General features: G+C 50.8%; 1 protein-coding gene across 1 annotated transcript in view; it reads left to right on the top strand.

Annotated features, from left to right (window-relative positions):
* Positions 1-20,000, top strand: part of anks1b (ankyrin repeat and sterile alpha motif domain containing 1B) — a 124,071-nt gene that overhangs the window by 74,229 nt on the left and 29,842 nt on the right. Inside the window, 7 exon segments of the mRNA XM_030342100.1 lie at positions 2,572-2,945; positions 3,088-3,534; positions 4,429-4,472; positions 4,474-4,552; positions 8,068-8,137; positions 10,579-10,685; positions 18,894-18,992. Coding sequence (XP_030197960.1) covers positions 2,572-2,945; positions 3,088-3,534; positions 4,429-4,472; positions 4,474-4,552; positions 8,068-8,137; positions 10,579-10,685; positions 18,894-18,992 — 1,220 coding nt within the window.

Raw genomic sequence — 20,000 nt, 5'->3', positions numbered from 1 at the left:
GTGTGTGTGTCAGTCACAGTTACGGGTTGCTTCTTGTAATATTTTGCAGAGCTTCAACTTTACATCTAAAGTTTCCTGTAAAGTTTGAGCTAATCTTTGTTATGAATCGTACTCCTGCTGGTCCGTGGTGAAGCAGTTATTAACTATCCTGCATGCTGCATACTCTATCTCTCTCTCCATCTCTTCTCCTCATCCTCAATTTCTCTCGCTCATCAGTCATTCACTCTTTACACACTTCTTCTTCATGCTCAACAAAATGTCTTCCAGTACCTCTGTACGCGCGCGGGCACACACACACACGCACACGCACACACGCACACACACACACACACACACACACACACACACACACACACACACACACACACACACACACACACAGTCTTAGCCACCCAGAACAGCAGGAGAAAGGGCCTTTCTGTTACCATGGCGACCATATCTCTCTCACCTGTTGCCAGCAGGCGTAGAGCTGGGGTGGACAGACGGACGGATGTATGGATGAATGAATGAAAAGATGAATGGAAGATGGAGCACTGTGCGGAGACCCAGCTTGTGAGTGAGTGACAGGCGGACCTCATAGCTGACCTCAGAGCTTACCTCAGATCTGTCCCCTTACCTCAGTCCCAGGGCCTTAAAGGGCCAGTGTACCCTAAACCTACTAACTATGGTTCTGTTTCAAATGTGCTGATGTATCTTAAGATCATCCCACTCTAGGGTTCTTTAAATGTTCTTGTAAAGTTCTTTACCGGTACTGTCAGTGCTCTTTAAAGGTTCTTTAAAGGTTCTTTAAGGGTTCTTTCAGGGTACTTTAAGGGTTCTTTAAAGGTTAATTAAGGGTTCTTTCAGGGTACTTTAAGAGTTCTTTAAAGAACCTTGCGTTGCACCACAGTAGACATGCGGTTGATTCCTGTTGCTCATTGTGGCCCTGCTAGACGCTGATTGGCTCGTTGGAACTTCCCCGAGCCAATCAAACGAGGGACAGGATGCAGAACCTTTCTTATCAGTGGGCAGAGACTCAGGAACCCTGGAGAAGGTTCCTCTTTCTGTGGGGGTTCAGATCCCGATGCTGGGTGTCTGCATCGGAACGCGGTGCTGGACTCAGGGCGGCGTAATGAGAGGAAAGTGAGGTGTAATGAATCCAGCGTCTCCCTCTGCGAGAGGCAGAGAGAGACGCTGTCTCGATTGGAGTCCTTACGTAAGCGAGCTGCAGCAGCCCTCTTAGTCGGAGGCTCTGACGTTATGTCATTTTATTATTGCTGTTTTCTCTGCATATGGTAATGAGTTCTAGGCCTGCTTCTGGGTGTGCTGCTTTCTGTGGGTGAGGACCAATTAGAGAGCTACAGTCAAGGGGGGGGGAGGGTGAGTTAGAGAAGGGGGTGGGGTTAGAGAGGGAGAGATGAAGAAAGGGAGATAAGCCAGAGGGAGTGGAATGGAGGGAGGGAGAGAAAGAGAGAGAGGGGGATGGAGGGAGGGAGAGAAAGAGAGAGAGGGGGATGGAGGGAGGGAGAGAAACTGAGAGAGGGGGATCGAGGGAGGGAGAGAAAGAGAGAGAGGGGGATGGAGGGAGGGAGAGAAAGAGAGGGAGGGGGATGGAGGGAGGGAGAGAAAGAGAGAGAGGGGATGACGGCGGGAGAGAGAGAGAGAGGGGGGGGGGAGGGGGGGGGGAGGGAGGGAGCAGGATAAAGAGAGAGATTGAGAAAGAGAAAGAGAGAGACCACGTGAATTCCCCAGACGCGGTTCGTCCGGAAAAAAAAGTGGTCATTACTTCTGTTAACAGGATTTGGGACATAACAGCTTATTATGATTTTAGAAGTCTGGCTGCGTTTTGTGTTATAATCAGGTCTGAACAGCAGAGTAATACGACATCAATCACATGCTCCTGAAATGGAAACCGTGTGGGTGCGTGTGTTCTTGCATGTATTTACCCGATAATAATCTGTTCTACCTTCACTATGTAAATGAAACGCAAATCATGAGTAAAAGCCATTTGTGACGTGTGATGGACATGTGAGGGACACACACGCGCACGCACATATGCACTCTTACAAACACACAATTTCTCTCAGGAGGCAGGGGAAGGCTCTTGGTGAAACTACTTTGTCCTCGTCATGAGATGCGAGCAGAAGAACAATGTCCTCCTCATCGTTCCCTCATGCTGGTTCTCCAGGACTTGGTTTGCAGACCAGCTATTGTCACATGACCCTCTGCAGCCCAGTCACATGACCCTCTGCAGCCCAGTCACATGACCCACTGCAGCCCAGTCACATGACCCTCTGCAGCCCAGTCACATGACCCTCTGCAGCCCAGTCACATGACCCTCTGCAACCCAGTCACATGACCCTCTGCAACCCAGTCACATGACCCTCTGCAGTGACTGCTGCTGTTCAACGCACTTAGTTCAAGTTTTGTTCCTTTACTTCTATTTTCACTTACCTTTGGCTTTTAGTTTGTCCTTTATCGTAGAGAGGTGTAGTCAAATTTATTAAGATTGAATTGTTCCCCTGCGCTGAAGTTTGTGTGTGTGTGTGTGTGTGTGTGTGTGTGTGTGTGTGTGTGCGTGTCCTCTTCCAGACGACGGGCCGTACCAGCGGGACCCTCCTCACGCTCCCCTTCCTACTACCCCTGCTCCTCCTCCCGAGCCCTCCTCCTCCTCCTCCCCCTCCTCCCCCTCCTCCCTCCTCGTGGTGGAGGACCGCCGGAAGAGCCACATCCCCGAGGAGTTTGCGGGCCTCCTGCACGGCTCGTCCCCGGCCTGCGAGGCCCCTGACACCCCCTACAAACTCTACTGCCCCCGGGGCAACACTGCTGCGCCCCCACAGACCCTGACTCAGACCAAGACCCTGATCCCTGACACCCCCTACCACCCCCACCCCCCCAGGGGCCCGCAGTCCCCCACTGCCCCGCCCCAGAACAAGAGCCAGAGCCAGAAGGAGCTCTACTGCCAGGTACGTTCCTCCAGGCTCAGAGCGCCTTCTGATTGGTCTGCTTCACGAGGGGGAGGAGCAACAACAACAGATCCTTGAGTTCTTACATAAAGTTAAATTCTAATAGATCCAATTCTTTCTTTTGTGTTTTTAATTCCCCCAGCAGGTAGACCGGTCCTCCCTGGCCCCGCCCCACCAAGCCCCGCCCCACCAAGCCCCGCCCCACAAGACCCCGCCCCCCCAGACCCTCCCGACCCCTGGGGAGCAGCCCAAGCCGCAGGTGGTCTTCCGGACGGTCTTCCACACGCGGGTGAACCAGGCGCCGTCCCCCGAGACCCCCTGCTCGCCCCGGGGCTACAGCACCCTGGGACACCGGCCCGCCCGCTCCCCCCGCCACTCCGCCGCCGTCGCCGTGGCGCTGGGCCTCGACGGGGCGGGGGTCCCCGGCCTCGACGGGGCGGGGGGCCCGGAGCTGGCCGCCGCGTCGGGGGGCTACGAGGAGCGCGCCTGCACCCTGGACCGGAGGAGGTCGGCGCCCCGCAGCCTGCTGGACCTCCAGCTCTCCAAGTCCCTCTCCGACTCCAACATCGTGGGCGTGTCGCCCATACAGGTCAGCCAGCCGGTCAGCCAGCCAGTCAGTCAGTCAGTCAGTCATGTCAGTCATCCAGTCAGTCAGTCAGTCAGTCAGTCAGTCAGTCAGTCATGTCAGTCATCCAGTCAGTCAGTCAGTCAGTCAGCCTGTCAGTCATGTCAGCCAGTCAGTCAGTCAGTCAGTCAGTCAGTCAGTCAGTCAGTCATGTCAGTCATCCAGTCAGTCCGTCAGTCAGCCTGTCAGTCAGTCAGTCAGTCATGTCAGTCATCCAGTCAGTCAGTCAGTCAGTCAGTCAGTCAGTCAGTCATGTCAGTCATCCAGTCAGTCAGTCAGTCAGTCAGTCAGCCTGTCAGTCATGTCAGCCAGTCAGTCAGTCAGTCAGTCAGTCAGTCAGTCATGTCAGTCATCCAGTCAGTCCGTCAGTCAGCCTGTCAGTCAGTCAGTCAGTCATGTCAGTCATCCAGTCAGTCAGTCAGTCAGTCAGTCAGTCAGTCAGTCAGTCACTTTATATAAACTTGATTCACTTATGGTGAGTGGGAATGGTCAATGGAAAGTAGGAGGAGTTGATGTTGAGTGGGAAGGGTTTAGGGAGTGTGTGAGGGGTTTATGGTGAGTGGGAGGGGTTTATAGTGAGTGGGAGGGGTTTAGGAAGTGAGGGAGGGGTTTATGGGTAATTGGAGGGTTTTATGGAGAGTCGATAGTTAGATTCTTGTCAACGAAGAGAGAGGTACAAGTTTTTTTCTATAAAGTGTCAAAGGACGTGATTTTTCAAATGTATACCAGTCATAGGACGTGATGTATTAATCACATTACTCAAATCACTAGATCAGCATTGACTGCGGATATTTCCTGGTTGTTTTGAGCTGTAATGATACACATGAGATGTTTAACACCTGGTTGTTTATCCTTCAGGAGGAGCTGAGCTGGGGATCCGGATCCCGGGGCCAGGGGCTTGGCAGCCCCCGGCCAGGGGATGGGTGCCAGCCCGGGGGGGCGGCTGGAGAGGACCCCCTCCTTCACTGCCGAGTGGGACGAGGTAAGGAGCCCCCCTGGAGAGGTTATGCAGTTAGAGTTAGTTATAGTTAGTAAGCTCATCAGCGTGTTGCTCAGAGTAGCAACACGGGGACATGTCAGGGTTAATATATATTATATTAAATATACATATTTATTATTTATTTCTATGTATTGACATATGTTCATCAAGCTAGTTAGCTAACTGAATGTATTAGCTAACTAGCTTGCTAGCTGTTAGAGTCTGTAGATCTGTGTTTGTTGTGTCTGATTAGATGGAGACGATGGGTCCATGAATCCCCCTGATGGGGTCTAGACCCTCTCTCTGGAGACGATGGGTCCAGTTTGTTTTGTTGTAGCTAGTTAGTGGGCTGTTTGTTGAAGTCCTGTCTGTGTTCGTGGGTTTGTTGTGGTGATGTTTATTGGTTTTAGTCGGTTGAGCCCAGACTAGTTGTTTGCGTTTGTGTTTGTGTTTGTTTTCTGTTCATACTGAGGGGGGAGGTCAACGGCTAGCTGGTTGAGTCCAGACTAGTTGTTTGTTTTCTGTTCATACTGACGGGGAGGGGGGGGGGGGTCATGCTGTCCCCAGCAGTGTTTTTAAAGAGCCGAGGGGCTGATTGCAGAAAACATTTACTGCCAAACCGTGGACGGATTTTAATTAAACACCCCCTCAGATTTTAATACGGAAAATGTTGACAGTGCTGTCACAGCTGGGACCCATTCAACGTCCAATCGTCATCAAGTTGCACTTCAGATCTGCCAATAGGCTCCCAGTGGCTGCTTGATGTCAACAGAGTGCTGGAAGTGTTCCCCTGAGAGGACGAAGGGGGGAAACAGAAACAGATGGATCGTTCTGAGGGTCTCGTCCTCCTCCACTGGGTTCTGGGGTGACGCCGCAACCCCCTTTTGGAGCAGGAGGGAGGAACTAGGGAAGGGACTGGGAGCCAGGAACGCTATGATAGACCGCTAGAAGGAGGGGTTGAATGCAGGTTATTGGAGGGGAGGTGGCAGCAAACAACGCGGTCTTTCTCCCGGACAGTTAATGGAGGACTAATGGATTAGTTAGTGGCTTAGATGTTAGCACAGTATTAGTTAGTGGGCTTAGATGTTAGTTCAGTATTAGTTAGTGGACTTAGTTGTTAGTACAGTATTAGTTATAGGGCTTAGATATTAGTACAGTATAAGTTAGTGGGCTAGGATGTTAGTACAGTATATTTTAGTTTATTTTGATCTCGTTCATGGAGTCAGGGGCGTGGTCAGGGGCGTGGTCAGGGGCGTGGTCAGGGGCGTGGTCAGGGGCGTGGTCAGGGGCGTGGTCAGGGGCGTGGTCACTGGCATCAGCATCTCCACGGCAATGCTGTCAGGACACAGCCTGTGTGATGACATCCAAGAGTCACCTTCCCTGCCTTCCGCAAGGCTCACACCACTGACAATACACACACACACACACACACACACACACACACACACACACACACACACACACACACACACACACACACACACACACACACACACACACACACAGACACACGTAGACACAGAAACACACACACACCCACACAAAATTCATTCATAAACAATTGCATACAAGCTATGAAACACAGCAACCAAAACACACAAACACACACAATGCACACATACACACACGTGCACACACGCAAACACACGCCCCCAAACAACTCCCAAGTATAGATGAAGACCTCAAGCACTCACACTCACACACTGACCTACTCAAACAAACACGCTTCGCACATGCAAGCCTGCACACGTGCATCCTCTGTGTGTGTGTTGTGTGTGCGTGGCTGAAACATCCTCGTCCCGTCATGTGTTCATCCCCTTCATCTGCACTGTGTACGAACACACTAACTTCCTGATGCTGATGGATCACCAGACCGGAGTATCTCCCACCCTTCTCCACAATTAGCATGACCTTTATTGTTCAGACGCATCCCTGACGGCCTGGGGGGGGGGGATAATACATTTATAGCACATAAGGGTGGGCCAGTCGATGTCGAAATCTCGTAACAGGAATTTTTAATCACTTTTGACTTAAAGATAACTGTCCACAAGAGAGCAAAACACGCAAGGAGGAATTAGCCAATGAGATCCGAAACGATGAAGAAAAAATGTATTGCCTATGTACTACGAGAATTAAATCTCATCTCCTCTCGTTGCCTTAGAATGGGGGCGGGTCCTACTGCACAAACAAATCACAACCCCCCTGTAGGCCGTATAAGGAACTACATGCTGTTCTCCCAGCAGGGGCCTCACAAGCAGTCAGGCGGCATAGCAGCATAGCAGGTTAGCTAACCAGGTGGTGGGCTACATAGCAGTTTAGCTAACCAGGTGGTGGGCTACATAGCAGGTTAGCTAACCAGGTGGTGGGCTACATAGCAGGTTAGCTTACCAGGGGGTTGGCTAAATAGCAGGTTAGCTAACCAGGTGGTGGGCTACAGAGCAGGTTAGCTAACCAGGTGGTGGGCTACATAGCAGGTTAGCTAACCAGGTGGTGGGCTACATAGCAGGTTAGCTAACCAGGTGGTGGGCTACATAGCAGGTTAGCTAACCAGGTGGTGGGCTACATAGCAGGTTAGCTAACCAGGTGTTGGGCTACATAGCAGGTTAGCTTACCAGGTGGTGAGCTGCATACCAGGTTAGCTAACCAGGTGGTGGGCTACATAGCAGCTTAGGTTACCAGGGGGTGGGCTAAATAGCAGGTTAGCTAACCAGGTGGTGGGCTACATAGCAGGTTAGCTAACCAGGTGTTGGGCTACATAGCAGGTTAGCTTACCAGGTGGTGAGCTGCATAGCAGGTTAGCTAACCAGGTGGTGGGCTAACTAGAAGGTTAGCTAACTGCGAGTAAATCTTGGCTAATGGCAAATTGCTCCTAAAATAAATCCATCCAACATACGGGCTAATGAATACATCTTTCTCCTACTGCATTCCCCTCTAGCACACACACACAGACACACACGCTCACACGACAAACACACACACACACACACACACACACACACACACACACACACACACACACACACACACAGACACACACGCTCACACGACACACACACACACACACACACACGCACACGCACACGCACACTAGACAACCAGCAGTCAGAAAAACACTAATGAAGCTACTGCAGGATTTGCTGACATGATTTCCAGTCCTACTTCTTCCCCATATTCCTCCCCCCATTCCTTCCTCCATTCCTCCACCAATCCCCCCGATCCTGACTTGAGTCGTGGTCGTTGGTTCAATCCCTCACTAGTTTGTGGGATGCGACCGGTTAGGGATTGACATCCTGTGGAGGGACGGGGTTAATGGTCTCTCTCTGTGATTGACAGTGAGGAAGGAACTTACCCTCTTACTTCTAACTCATTAGCACTGTTGTGTTTGTTCCACTTTGACTGACTGTTGGTCTCTCTCTCTCTCTCTCTCTCTCTCTCTCTCTCTCTCTCTCTCTCTCTCTCTCTCTCTCTCTCTCTCTCTCTCTCTCTCTCTCTCTCTCTCTCTCTCTCTCTCTCTCCAGATTGATAAGATCATGAGTTCCATCGGTGCGGGAATCGGGAGCGGACTGAATGCCAAGAAAGACCACACAGGTGTGTGTGTGTGTGTGTGTGTGTGTGTGTGTGTGTGTGTGTGTGTGTGTGTGTGTGTGTGTGTGTGTGTGTGTGTGTGTGTGTGTGTGTGTGTGTGTGTGTGTGTGTGTGTGTTTTTTGGTGTGTGAGTTTATACTTGTGCTAATGTGTACTTGTTGACAAAGTGCTAGTAAGTGTACGTGTGATTAAGGGAGAGAGAGAGAGAGAGAGAGAGAGAGAGAAATTCCCTGTAATTAAGTTTGTGGCGCGCAACGGCTCCCCAGTGGGACCGTGGCGATCACCCCCCTCCCAACTATCATCCATCCTCCCGCTCTCACCTCCCTCCTCTCATTCTCCCTCTCCCCCTCACTCTCCCCCTACCACTCCCTCTCCCTCTCTTTCTGTCTCACTGTGGTTTCTACTAACCATAGAAGCAAAATGGGCAATGTTGTGCTAGCCCAGCCCACTCTGCTCACACGCACACGCACACGCACACATACAAACTTACACACATATACACACCATGTTGGTGTTGGGGAGGGGGATGGATCTGCAGACACAGAGGCTGATCTGATGGTTACTACAGAGAAAGAGAGATAGACTACCAACACTACAGAGAGAGAGGGGGAGAGAGAGACATTACCGTCACTACAAAAAGAGAGCGAGAGACTACATTCACTACAGAGAGAGAGGGGGAGAGAAAGAGACTCCCAACACTAGAGAGAGAGAGAGAGAGAGAGAGAGAGAGAGAGAGAGAGAGAGAGAGAGAGAGAGAGAGAGAGAGAGAGAGAGAGAGAGAGAGAGAGAGAGAGAGAGAGAGAGAGAGACTACCAACACTACAGAGAGAGAGGGGGAGAAAGAGAGACACTCCCAACACTACAGAGAGAGAGAGGGAGAGAGACTACAAACACTACAGAGAGTGCGAGAGACAGGAGGGGGAGAGAGAGGGCGAGAAGGTGAGGGAGAGAGAGGGGGGAGAGAGAGGGGGGAGAGAGAGAGAGCGATATGGGGAGGGGGGGGAGTTAAAGACAAAAAGCAGTGGATGAGAAGGGGGTCGGATGGAGGAGGTTAAAGGCAGAGAGAGCGCTATAGATGGAGAGAGACTAAAGAAAGGGCGAGAGAGCAAAGGCAGAGAGGAGAGAGAGGGAGACAGAGAGCGTAGCAACAGGAGGGAGCGAGAGAGAGGAGAGAGATGGAGGGAGAGGGAGGGAGAGTGAGAGAGGGAGAGAGAGAGGGAGAGAGAGAGGCTGCAGAAGCATACAGATGAGAGTGGGAGTACTTGATAAAGAGAAATCCACTGCACAGGCAGCTCTCTCTCTCTCCGCTTCCTCTCTGCCGCGCGCTCCTCCGCTCACACACACACACACACACACACACACACACGTGCGCGCGTACGGGGCGCATGCAGCGCAGATGCGTGCACGCCCCTGGAAGGAGCCGCCGAGCGAGAGGCAACAAGCTGAAAGAGAAACCGAACGCAGCACCTCGCACACTCACACGCTCGCTCGCTCGCTCGCTCGATCCTCCCGCTCGCCTGCCCTCGGATCTACTCCTCCGGGCGCAGCCTCCTTCCTCTCCGCTCCTTCGCCGCGACTCTCTTCCCGCTCTGACTCGGATATAACCCCCCCCCGCGGACGGCCGCCGCCTCTGGATACAACCTCGACTCCCGCTGCCTCGTCCATCTCTCTCTCCCTCTGTCGCTCTCTCTCTCTCTCTCTCTCTCTCTCTCCATCGCTTCCCTTCCTCACCTCCACTGACTGGATCTGGGGAGAGAGAGTGAGAGGTACTCCACCTCGCTCTCCCCTTTCACCTCCTGCTGCTCGCCGTCCCCCTCCTCCTCCTCCTCCCCCTCTCCCTCTCTCCTCCTCACCCTCTCCCTCCTCCCCCCAGACACTCCCACTACCCCCCCCCCCAGCCCCCCCCCCCCCCCATTCCAAGCCCACCTGCTCCCCACCTCTCCCTCCTCTCCCAGCATCCTGATGCTGTCCCCAGCCTAGCCCCCTCCCTCTCTCCCCTCACCTCCACCTCTCTCCTCCCTTTTTCCTCCATCACTCTCTCCCCCTCCTCTCCCCCCCCTTCTCACCTCCCCCTTCCCTAACCCCCTCCCCTCCTCCTGAGCTCCCTCTACCCGACCCCTGACCCCACCTTTACCTGACCCCTCACCCCACCCCCTGCTCCACCCGCTCCTCCACCACCCTCTCCCTGACCCCTCACCCGGTCCCCTCCTCCTCCACCTCCCCCTCTCCCTGAACCATTCACCCCACCACCTCCTCCACCTGCTCCTCCCCCTGCTCCACCCTCCACCCTCCACCCCCTTGGATGCCCTATGGCCGGATCCTTTGACAGCCACGTTGCGCGCCACAACATGATGTGGCAGTGCCAGCTGTCCCAGCCCGACTGCCGCTGCTACCGAGTGGACGGCTACTCTCTCCTGAAGCGCCTGCCCCTTCACCCCCTCATAGGACCCCGCTGCCCGCTGCAGTCTGTGGGCCAGTGGCTGGACTCCATCGGCCTGGTCCAGTACGAGAACCACCTGCTGGCCAACGGCTTCGACAATGTCCAGTTCATGGTGAGTGGGAGCACTGGTTCTGTTTCAGTTCATGGTGAGTGGGAGCACTGGTTCTGTTTCAGTTCATGGTGAGTGGGAGCACTGGTTCTGTTTCAGTTCATGGTGAGTGGGAGCACTGGTTCTGTTTCAGTTCATGGTGAGTGGGAGCACTGGTTCTGTTTCAGTTCATGGTGAGTGGGAGCACTGGTTCTGTTTCAGTTCATGGTGAGTGGGAGCACTGGTTCTGTTTCAGTTCATGGTGAGTGGGAGCACTGGTTCTGTTCCAGTGAGTGGGAGCACTGGTTCTCTTCCAGTTCACGGTTGAATGGGAGCACTGGTTCTGATGGGGGAAGGTGAGGGGATCATCTCAGCTCTGTGGTTGTGGTCCGGTGTTAGCAGCTAGATCTGCTGCACATCGGTCCTCAGCTCACCTCCAAGTCCCTTGGGTGAAAGCGTTGACCTGCAGAGTGACCCGATGTAGTTGGTTTAATGATGGAGGAGAGCTTCTGGTGCTTCAGGTTGGGGTTATCAAGGGATGAAGCAGAAGGCTTTGGACGTTAGAGGACCCTGGACCAGGATATGCACTCCTAACCACGACTACACCATCCTATCCTCTCTTTATATATCTAACAGTTTAGGGATGGAGGTTTTTCCTCCAAACACCTGAAAGGTGTTGGGGTCATTAATGAGAAAGGAGCAGCAGGAAGGGTGAGGGGGTCCAAACCTCCTCCTCCAAACTTAGTGACTCTAGGTGTGTTGTTTCATAGTGCCCCCAGGTGTTACTTAGTGACTCTAGGTGTGTTGTTACATAGTGCCCCCAGGTGTAACATAGTGCCCCCAGGTGTTACATAGTGCCCCCAGGTGTTACTTAGTGTTCCCAGGTGGGGCCTTACACGTTTAGATCACAACGTGCACTATGGCCAAATGCCAGTGCATAGAACACACTATAATGCAAATGACACACACACACACACACACACACACACACACACACACACACACACACACACACACACACACACACACACACACACACACACACACACACACACACACACACACACACACACACACACACGCACATACACAGACGTGTAGACAGCCACCTGTAGCGTCCGTTTTCGCCAGACGTTGGCTTAGTTTTCCCAGCATGCAGGTTTTCTTTGAAGCACACCTTTCATCTCCAGAGAGAGAGAGAGAAAGAGAGAGAGGGAGAGAAAACACCTGGCACTCATCATAATTTAACACTTTTGATCTTGAGGAGTGTCTGTGTGTGTGTGTTGGTGTTTTTTGTGGGTGTTTTTTTTGGGTGGCATAGCCAACAAGATCTTTCCTTCATTAAATGTGTTCTTTAATTAGGTCTTGGAGATACATTGATGTCCTCTGAACTAATTTACAAATGGGTCAGATTGTGAGATGAGAGGAGTTATGTTTCATAACCAGATGCTCTGCTGCCCTTTATTGCCATATCTGAGGGAGAACTGTTACGCGCCAGACCTTCATATCATAACCACGACGTCACTCTCTCTCTCTCTCTCTCTCTCTCTCTCTCTCTCTCTCTCTCTCTCTCTCTCTCTCTCTCTCTCTCTCTCTCTCTCTCTCTGTCTCTGTCTCTGTCTCTGTCTCTGTCTCTCTCTCTCTCTCTCTCTCTCTCTCTCTCTCTCTCTCTCTCTCTCTCTCTCTCTCTCTCTCTCTCTCTCTCTCTCTCTCTCTCTCTCTCTCTCTCCCCCCTTCCCTTCCTTCCTTCCTCATCCATCTATTGGTATCCCGTCCACTCAGCCTGTATCAGTTCATGTCCACTACTATGAGTGATAATGCCTGAGCTAAAAGCTAAAGCTGTTTAATTGGCTGCTGAATGTCCCTGAACTGGGGGGGGGGGGTTAAATGCTGTTGTTAAATGGCTAAAGTCTAAAAGGACATTGTAGCGTTTGCATGAAGAAACAGAAACAGACCTTACACACATGAAGCAACTATCCAATAAATTAGGTAATGCATAAGCTAACACATGATTTATTACTATTAGTAAAGTAATCCTTTAACACGGTAACTAGATTACACATTAACTTAGACAGTAATTAACGTGAACATTGCACATAAGCTGATTCAAAGTTGGACCGTTGATCATTGGTGTTGGATCAGCGTTCTGTTTTTGTCCAAATCGGACCAATAAAAATACACTATTCTCTTATTGAGCTTTATTCAACCAGGCGACCATGACCAGAGTTATATCACCATAACATCCCAGACCAGAGTTATATCAACCATAACTGCTCATTTAGACCATGGAGCCGCTCCTCCACGCTGTATAGTAATAGTTCTAACCCTAACCCACGAGCCTCAGGGATGTAAGCCCACTCTGTCACAAGACCACAGACAAGACCGAACGTGATGAAGGCATGGAGCTGATGAGGTGTTTCTGAGCTGGTGTCGTGTTATCAGTGTCGTCATATCATCATGGATTCTGGTCGCATTGTGGATAATCACTGGTGCTACCAGTATCTGCTTCGCCTGGGGAGCAGGAATTAGCTCCTTCAGTCCTGATGCATCATTAACATCATCATTAATATCATTATTATCATTAAAACATATGCGCACACAAACGCACGCACGCACGCACGCACGCACGCACGCACGCACGCACAAACGCACACACACACAAAGAAGGTTGGGCATTGGTTGCACTTTGTCAATAATTTGTTGTGAGTGGGGAGTCTCCCAACCCTCCTCCTCTTCCTCCTCTCCCTCCTCTTCCTCTTCCCTCTAACTGTGTGTTTTATATTCCGTTCCTCGCTCCTTAGAACTGCATTCAGATCAGATTAATATTTATCAGGGTGGAGTTGAAACAGAGGTCCCTTCTGAATATCCACACTCTCATGTAACTTCAGAAGACCTCCTGGTGAGGTGGAAAGCTGACAGCTGTCTGTCAGCAGTTTGATGTCTGCAGCCTTCCTATACGCAACATCCCTAGTAATCCCTGCCTAACATCCATGTTAGCCTATCATTAACCAACACGGATTCAAAGGGAGAACGGCTTTTATTATTTATTTGTTGATCCCCAGAGATGCTGAAGTGAGAGGAAAAGAATAAAGTAGTGTTTCTCTGAAGGGATCCTGTGCATAATGTTGGAATATAATCCGATCCATACATTTCAAGCCGTTTCAGGGCCACAGGATGTCAATGCTGCCCCTACTGCGATCACAGCCGCAGCGTTCAGTCAGTTCGGGACTGACTGGCTGCATCGGTCAGTAAGATATGAGATGGATGGTCCAGGTGGAAGAGTTCTCGTTAAAGACGACCAGCAGAACATAGAAATGCAGCGCACAAGGCTCCACTCTGCATTCTATGTGCAGGAACCAGCTCTAAATAGCATTCATCATCATTATTAATAATTCAGTATCATATCTGACTTCACATTCGCTCTTATTATTACAGTTACATTTCATATCTAAAATCAATAAATTATTATGATTAATACACACGCACACGCGCACACACACTCACATGTATCAATATTCATTGCCTATGTATAGACAGGCACATGTAATTCTTCCCAAGCCAGTGAGGGACAGGTGCGGCTGAGGAGGAAGGATGGATGTTGTCATGGAGACTGTTCTGTTGACGCTCCAAGGTTTGCTAGGGTCATGGACGTCACAAGAGCCCAAGATAGATGGGCTTAGCTTATAAAGTGAGTGTGTTTGTTTGTGTGTGTGTGTGTGTGTGTGTGTGTGTGTGTGTTTCTGTGTTTGTCTTCTTGTGTTTCTGTGTTCTTTTCCCGTCCTGCATGTGTGTTTGTTTGTTTGTATTTCTGTGATCTTGTCATATCCCGGGTGTCCCTACGTGTGTGTGTGTGTGTGTCCGTGTGTGTCTGTGTTCCTGCATGCTTGTCTTTGTGTGCCTGACCGTGTAAGTAATAAGGACTTTCGGATCATTGGATGATCCATAAAGCCGATCAGAACGATGAAGAGCAGATGAGAGGGGAGAGGGACACCAGGAGCTCCCTGGGGGCTCGCACACAATATTGTGTGTTTTAATGTGGGACCGCCACATTGAGGGGGGGGATTGAGGGATGCTACTTCCTCTAGCTATCCCTCAGATATCCTATTGGACTCTGAAACAGGTCGGGGGGGGGGTAGTTAACCTGCTGTAGTCCCAGGCTCCTCTTTCGGCCTTTAAGACACAGCGAAACGTCACCCTGGTTCAAGTAAACTCAGATAATAAGTTGAAACAATGCTAATTTAAGCAACGTCTGAGGGAGGGAGGGCAGAGAGAAAGGGGATCGACGAAGGCAAGAAGGAGGTAGGAGGAAGGAGGGAGGAGGGAGGAGGAAGGAGGCGATGGTGAACTCCATGAAGTGGCAGCACTGCAGGGGGAGAGGAGCTGGAGGAGCAGGAAGTGGAGAACCACCCAGGTCCATAACACATGCTGAATCCTATGATTTCTATGCATACATAGTGCATCATTTTGGCATGAAGAGAAATGAGGGGAATGCCGTGCATATGTTTTGTATTGCTGCGTATTTAATCAACACGTTATTTATTCATGACCACATGACAACAATGACACTTTGACAACATACAGTATATTTTTGGTACTGAAACAAACATCCATCGTCCCGTGCTGACGTCTGAATGGACGAGGGAGAAACAACAAAGAGAGAGAGAGAAAGAGGATTTATTCCCCCACTCTTTTCTATTTCTGTCTCCGTATTGTGCGAACACAATCCCTGCTCGGGGCTGGGGTTTGTAGCGTCGACGCTGGAGCGAACTCTAGGGTTGATATCTGGTGAGACGTAAGAGCTGTTTACCGCTGCTTTGGTACTTCACCACAAACACACAATGTGCTGCTCTTCAGAGTTCCTAACTCATCCTCCTTTAAGGTGACACGGTCCCCATGGTAGAGTAGCAGAGCTCATGGATTGACCCTTCAACCTTCTCCCAATCGTTATGAGCCTCCCCTCCTCAATGAACCAGTGAGGATCAATGCGTGTTACATGAGCCATTCCACCTCTGAGCAGAAAGACAGTTAGACTGGAAGATAGAACTATGATGGAAAAGAACAACAGACAGCAGCAACAACAACAACATGATACGCTGTTCAAAAACACCTACAGCACTACATCAGATGCCATGTTGACTCTGATGTAGTATCGGTTCTAAAGCACCAACACTATTCAGAGTAAACATGACCTCTGATGTACTATTGGTTCTAAAGCACCGATGCTGGATGCCTGAGAGGACTGAGCTGGGATGAGATCTTTATCAGTGTTCTGGTTCAAGGTGGTGGTGTCACTAGAGGGGTTTGTTCTCTCAGGGATACGGAAGAGGCTCTGATCCACGCTGGCTGAGTGCGCGTTGGTTTAGACGTGGCCTCATGTTGGGCATGAAGCCGCGTCTTAATGGTGGATACAGGTGGTCTTCATGGTGGATACAGGTGGTCTTCATGGTGGATACAGGTGGTCTTCATGGTGGATACAGGTGGTCTTCATGGTGGATACAGGTGGTCTTCATGGTGGATACAGGTGGTCTTCATGGTGGATACAGGTGGTCTTCATGGTGGATAAAGGTGGGCTACCTAGGAGATGAATGAACAGATGATGATGTGCTTCTGAAGTAGTCAGGTCCCGTGCATGAGAGAAGGATCTGTTTTTTGCAGTTGCAGTGTGGATTGGACAATGTATTTGGAGTGAGGATTGGTCAGTGTGTTTTGCAGTCTGGATGGGACAGTTGCACCGGGATGGGACAGGGTTTTGTTTTTCGCTGTCACACATTTTATCGTGTGTCATTCAAACTGCAGTTTGTATGACGGAGTATAAGGGCCACACATGAACACACAACCTTTTCAGCGTCCTTACACTAATCACCACACTGTGGCTCTACGCTAAAACAGCGAGGATCTCTTTATTGTTAAACCCGATTCTGAAATACAATTTTACCAAATTATCCACACAAGCCATTGGATTCAGTGCAGGCCCTGTGGAGCGGTTGCTATCTCTATCTCTCCCAACTAATTTCAACTGTCTCCTCGACATTTAGAGTTTAACGTCGACTTTAAAGTCGACAAATCGAGATTAAAGTCAACATAATATTTCAACTTTATTCTCGACATTTCGAGTTTAATGTCGACATGTTGACTTTAAAGTCGACGTGTCGACTTTAATCTCGTCACGACAAAAATATTTTTTTTCTTCATGTGTGGCCCTAATACTCCGTCGTAAGTTTGTCTTGATCGCTACCCTTAAGAAATAAGATCCATCAGCAGGAAGCGAGTCCATGAGCACACGTTCTCTGACCTGACATCATCACCTCGCACCTGCTGGAGAGATAACTCTCATAACTCTCAAATCATAGCATGTTGATGCAAAGTTGTTTGTCAATGTGTGTGTGTGTGTGTGTGTGTGTGTGTGTGTGTGTGTGTGTGTGTGTGTGTGTGTGTGTGTGTGTGTGTGTGTGTGTGTGTGTGTGTGTGTGTGTGTGTGTGTGCGTGGTGTGTGTGTGGGTGGGTGGGTGACTGTGTGTGTGAGCACAGAGAGCACTGCTGTTTGATTGCTCTCCTATTAGAGCAGAGCTTGTAGGCTATCCACTGCCTGGTGTTATTTTACAGCTGGAGGATAATATTGTACCCATGTATAACCAATCTGATCGACCACCGCATGCACCTCATCACCCAGCTGGCCTCCATCATCATCCTCCTCTTCTCTTTTCTCTTTTCTCTTTTCTCTCTCTCTCTCTCTCTCTCTCTCTCTCTCTCTCTCTCTCTCTCTCTCTCTCTCTCTCTCTCTCTCTCTTTCTCTCTCTCTCTCTCTCATCCCTCGCTATCTCAGTAGGCGGGATGATTGACATGGTGTTGAAAGGTCGTCCATCAAACTAATTGGCTGTGAAATGTCATGCAACACCCACTGTGTGTGTGTGTGTGTGTGTGTGTGTGTGTGTGTAGGGTTGGAGTGTGTGTTGGCTGTGACTGTACATATGTCCGTTTATATGTACACACTGTAGAGCCCTGAATGCTATTGTTTGCAGAGTAGTGAATGGGAGCTGCCCGGAGGTCTCCACTTAGGGGTCTGTAACGCTGGGGTCTGTAACGCTGGGGTCTGTAATGTTGGGGTCTTCAGCCGGGGGTCTTTAACGCTGAGGTCTCTAGCTGGTGGTCTGTAACGCTGTGGTCTGTAACGCCGTGGTCTGTAACGCTGGGGTCTTCAGCCGGGGGTCTTTAAGGCTGAGGTCTCTAGCTGGTGGTCTGTAACGCTGGGGCCCTGACCCAGACGGCACAGAGACATGGAGCAGGGGACGCTCTATAATCCGTGTTGTCATGCGTATTAGCAGCAGCTCATAAAGTCATTGGACACGGAGGGGGCGGAGGTGACAGTGACATCATCGTCCCCTCGGGGGGGAAGCTTCATCTCCTGAGAGGGGGGGGGCATCATCTCCTGAGGAGTGACAGCATCATCTCCTGAGAGGGGGGGGGGGCGGAGGCGACAGTGACAGAATCAAGGGGGGGGGGGGGGGGGGGGTAGGTAGGTGACGTGCATGTTGCATTATGCATGAAAACCTCACTGCATATTTTAAGCGCATACTATTTACTATGATTTTGCACGTCGTTGTGAAGCGGCTCGCGGTGAATTGAGATGCAGCTCGTCTGCTCAGTGTCAGGACGGGTTGAGTTCTCCGCGTGGATCCACCGGTCAGCTGGGCACTCGAACCCTCGTCCCCCTGGGCTGGGAGTCCCAGCGCTACGGGCCGGGACCCCGGGACCACCCAGCGCAGAGTCATAATGGGTTGAATGTGTTGGCTTATGGAAATGCTCATGTGTGGGTGTGTGTGTGGGTGTGTGGGTGTGTTTCGGTATAGTGTGTGTGTGTATACAGACGACCCTGGTTAATTTTAGTTTGGGTCTGGTTGTCCCATATTTATCTATTTATTATGCTGTGTTCCTGAACAGAAAAACCTCAGAATGGGTCAGCTTCTATGACAGCTAACAGAGTGACAATCTCCTCTCTCAGCTCCGTTACCGCGGTAACCTACCATGTATCACCGTGGTGTTGGTGACGCTACCCTACGGACTACGGCAACATGCTAAAAACTGACGTGTCATTGGGGTGTTGGTCTGCAATGTTGCAGCTAGGATATGCTAACAGGCCACCTGACTGTTCTGGTCTAGGGCTGTAGGGTGGGAGGCTACGCTACACTAAGGCTTCTATGCTATGCTAACACCTGACGGTTTCCCTCCCCTCAGGGCAGCAACGTGGTGGAGGACCAGGACCTGCTGGAGATCGGGATCCTCAACTCGTCCCACAGACAGCGCCTCCTGCAGGCCATCCGCCTTCTGCCCAGGGTGAGACACCCACATCACGCCTACTACATCTGAACATGAAAGACTAGGGTCATACAATCAATACTGAGAACAGGTACCCTGATAGAAAGGACAGGTACCCTGTTAGAGAACAGGTGCCCTGTTAGAGAGAACAGGTGCCCTGTTAGAGAACAGATACCCTGTTAGAGAACAGGTACCTTGATAGAAAGGACAGGTAGCTCTGTAGGAAGGACAGGTGCCCTGTTAGAGAGGACAGGTACCCTGTTAGAGAACAGGTGCCCTGTTAGAGAACGGGTACCCTGTTAGAGAACAGATACCCTGTTAGAGAACAGATACCCTGTTAGAGAGAACAGGTACCCTGTTAGAGAGGACAGGTACCATGTTAGAGAACACGTAGAGAACAGGTACCCTGTTATAGAGGACCGGTACTCTGTTAGAGAGGACAGGTACCCTGATAGAGAACAGGTAGAGAACAGGTAGAGAACAGGTACCCTGATAGAGAGAACAGGTACCCTGATAGAGAGAACAGGTACCCTGATAGAGAACAGGTACCCTGTTAGAGAGAACAGGTATCCTGATAGAGAACAGCTACCCTGTTAGAGAGAACAGGTACCCTGATAGAGAACAGGTACCCTGTTAGAGAGAACAGGTACCCTGTTAGGGCCCACTCACACTAGGGCCGTTTGCCTGTTCCGTGCTGCAGGAAGATTCAGCACGATTCCCCCCCTCCCCACTCCCCCCGCTGGCCCGTGGTCACACTGCTCCCAAAGGCCGTGGCCTGGGCACGATTGCTCCTTCATACATACGTCATCACGTCGTAATACGATAAATATCACCAAGTCATCACCAAGCGTGGTGTCCAGCTGCGACTGAATGCTGTCGTCGGCCCAAATTTCAAGTAAACACTCGACTTCACTATCGCACCAACGTAAACCCACTCGTGAACCGCTTGCCGCCATTGTTTAAAATGATTGTTGTGGGGAAGAAGGGCATGGACCTATAAAGAAAGAAGGGTCGCGCAAGGACTAC

This window comes from Gadus morhua, chromosome 19 (assembly GCF_902167405.1).
Source record: "Gadus morhua chromosome 19, gadMor3.0, whole genome shotgun sequence".
Lineage (NCBI taxonomy): Eukaryota > Metazoa > Chordata > Actinopteri > Gadiformes > Gadidae > Gadus > Gadus morhua.
The sequence above is the reverse complement of the archived record's forward strand: the minus strand, read 5'-3'. Positions and strand labels throughout refer to the sequence as shown.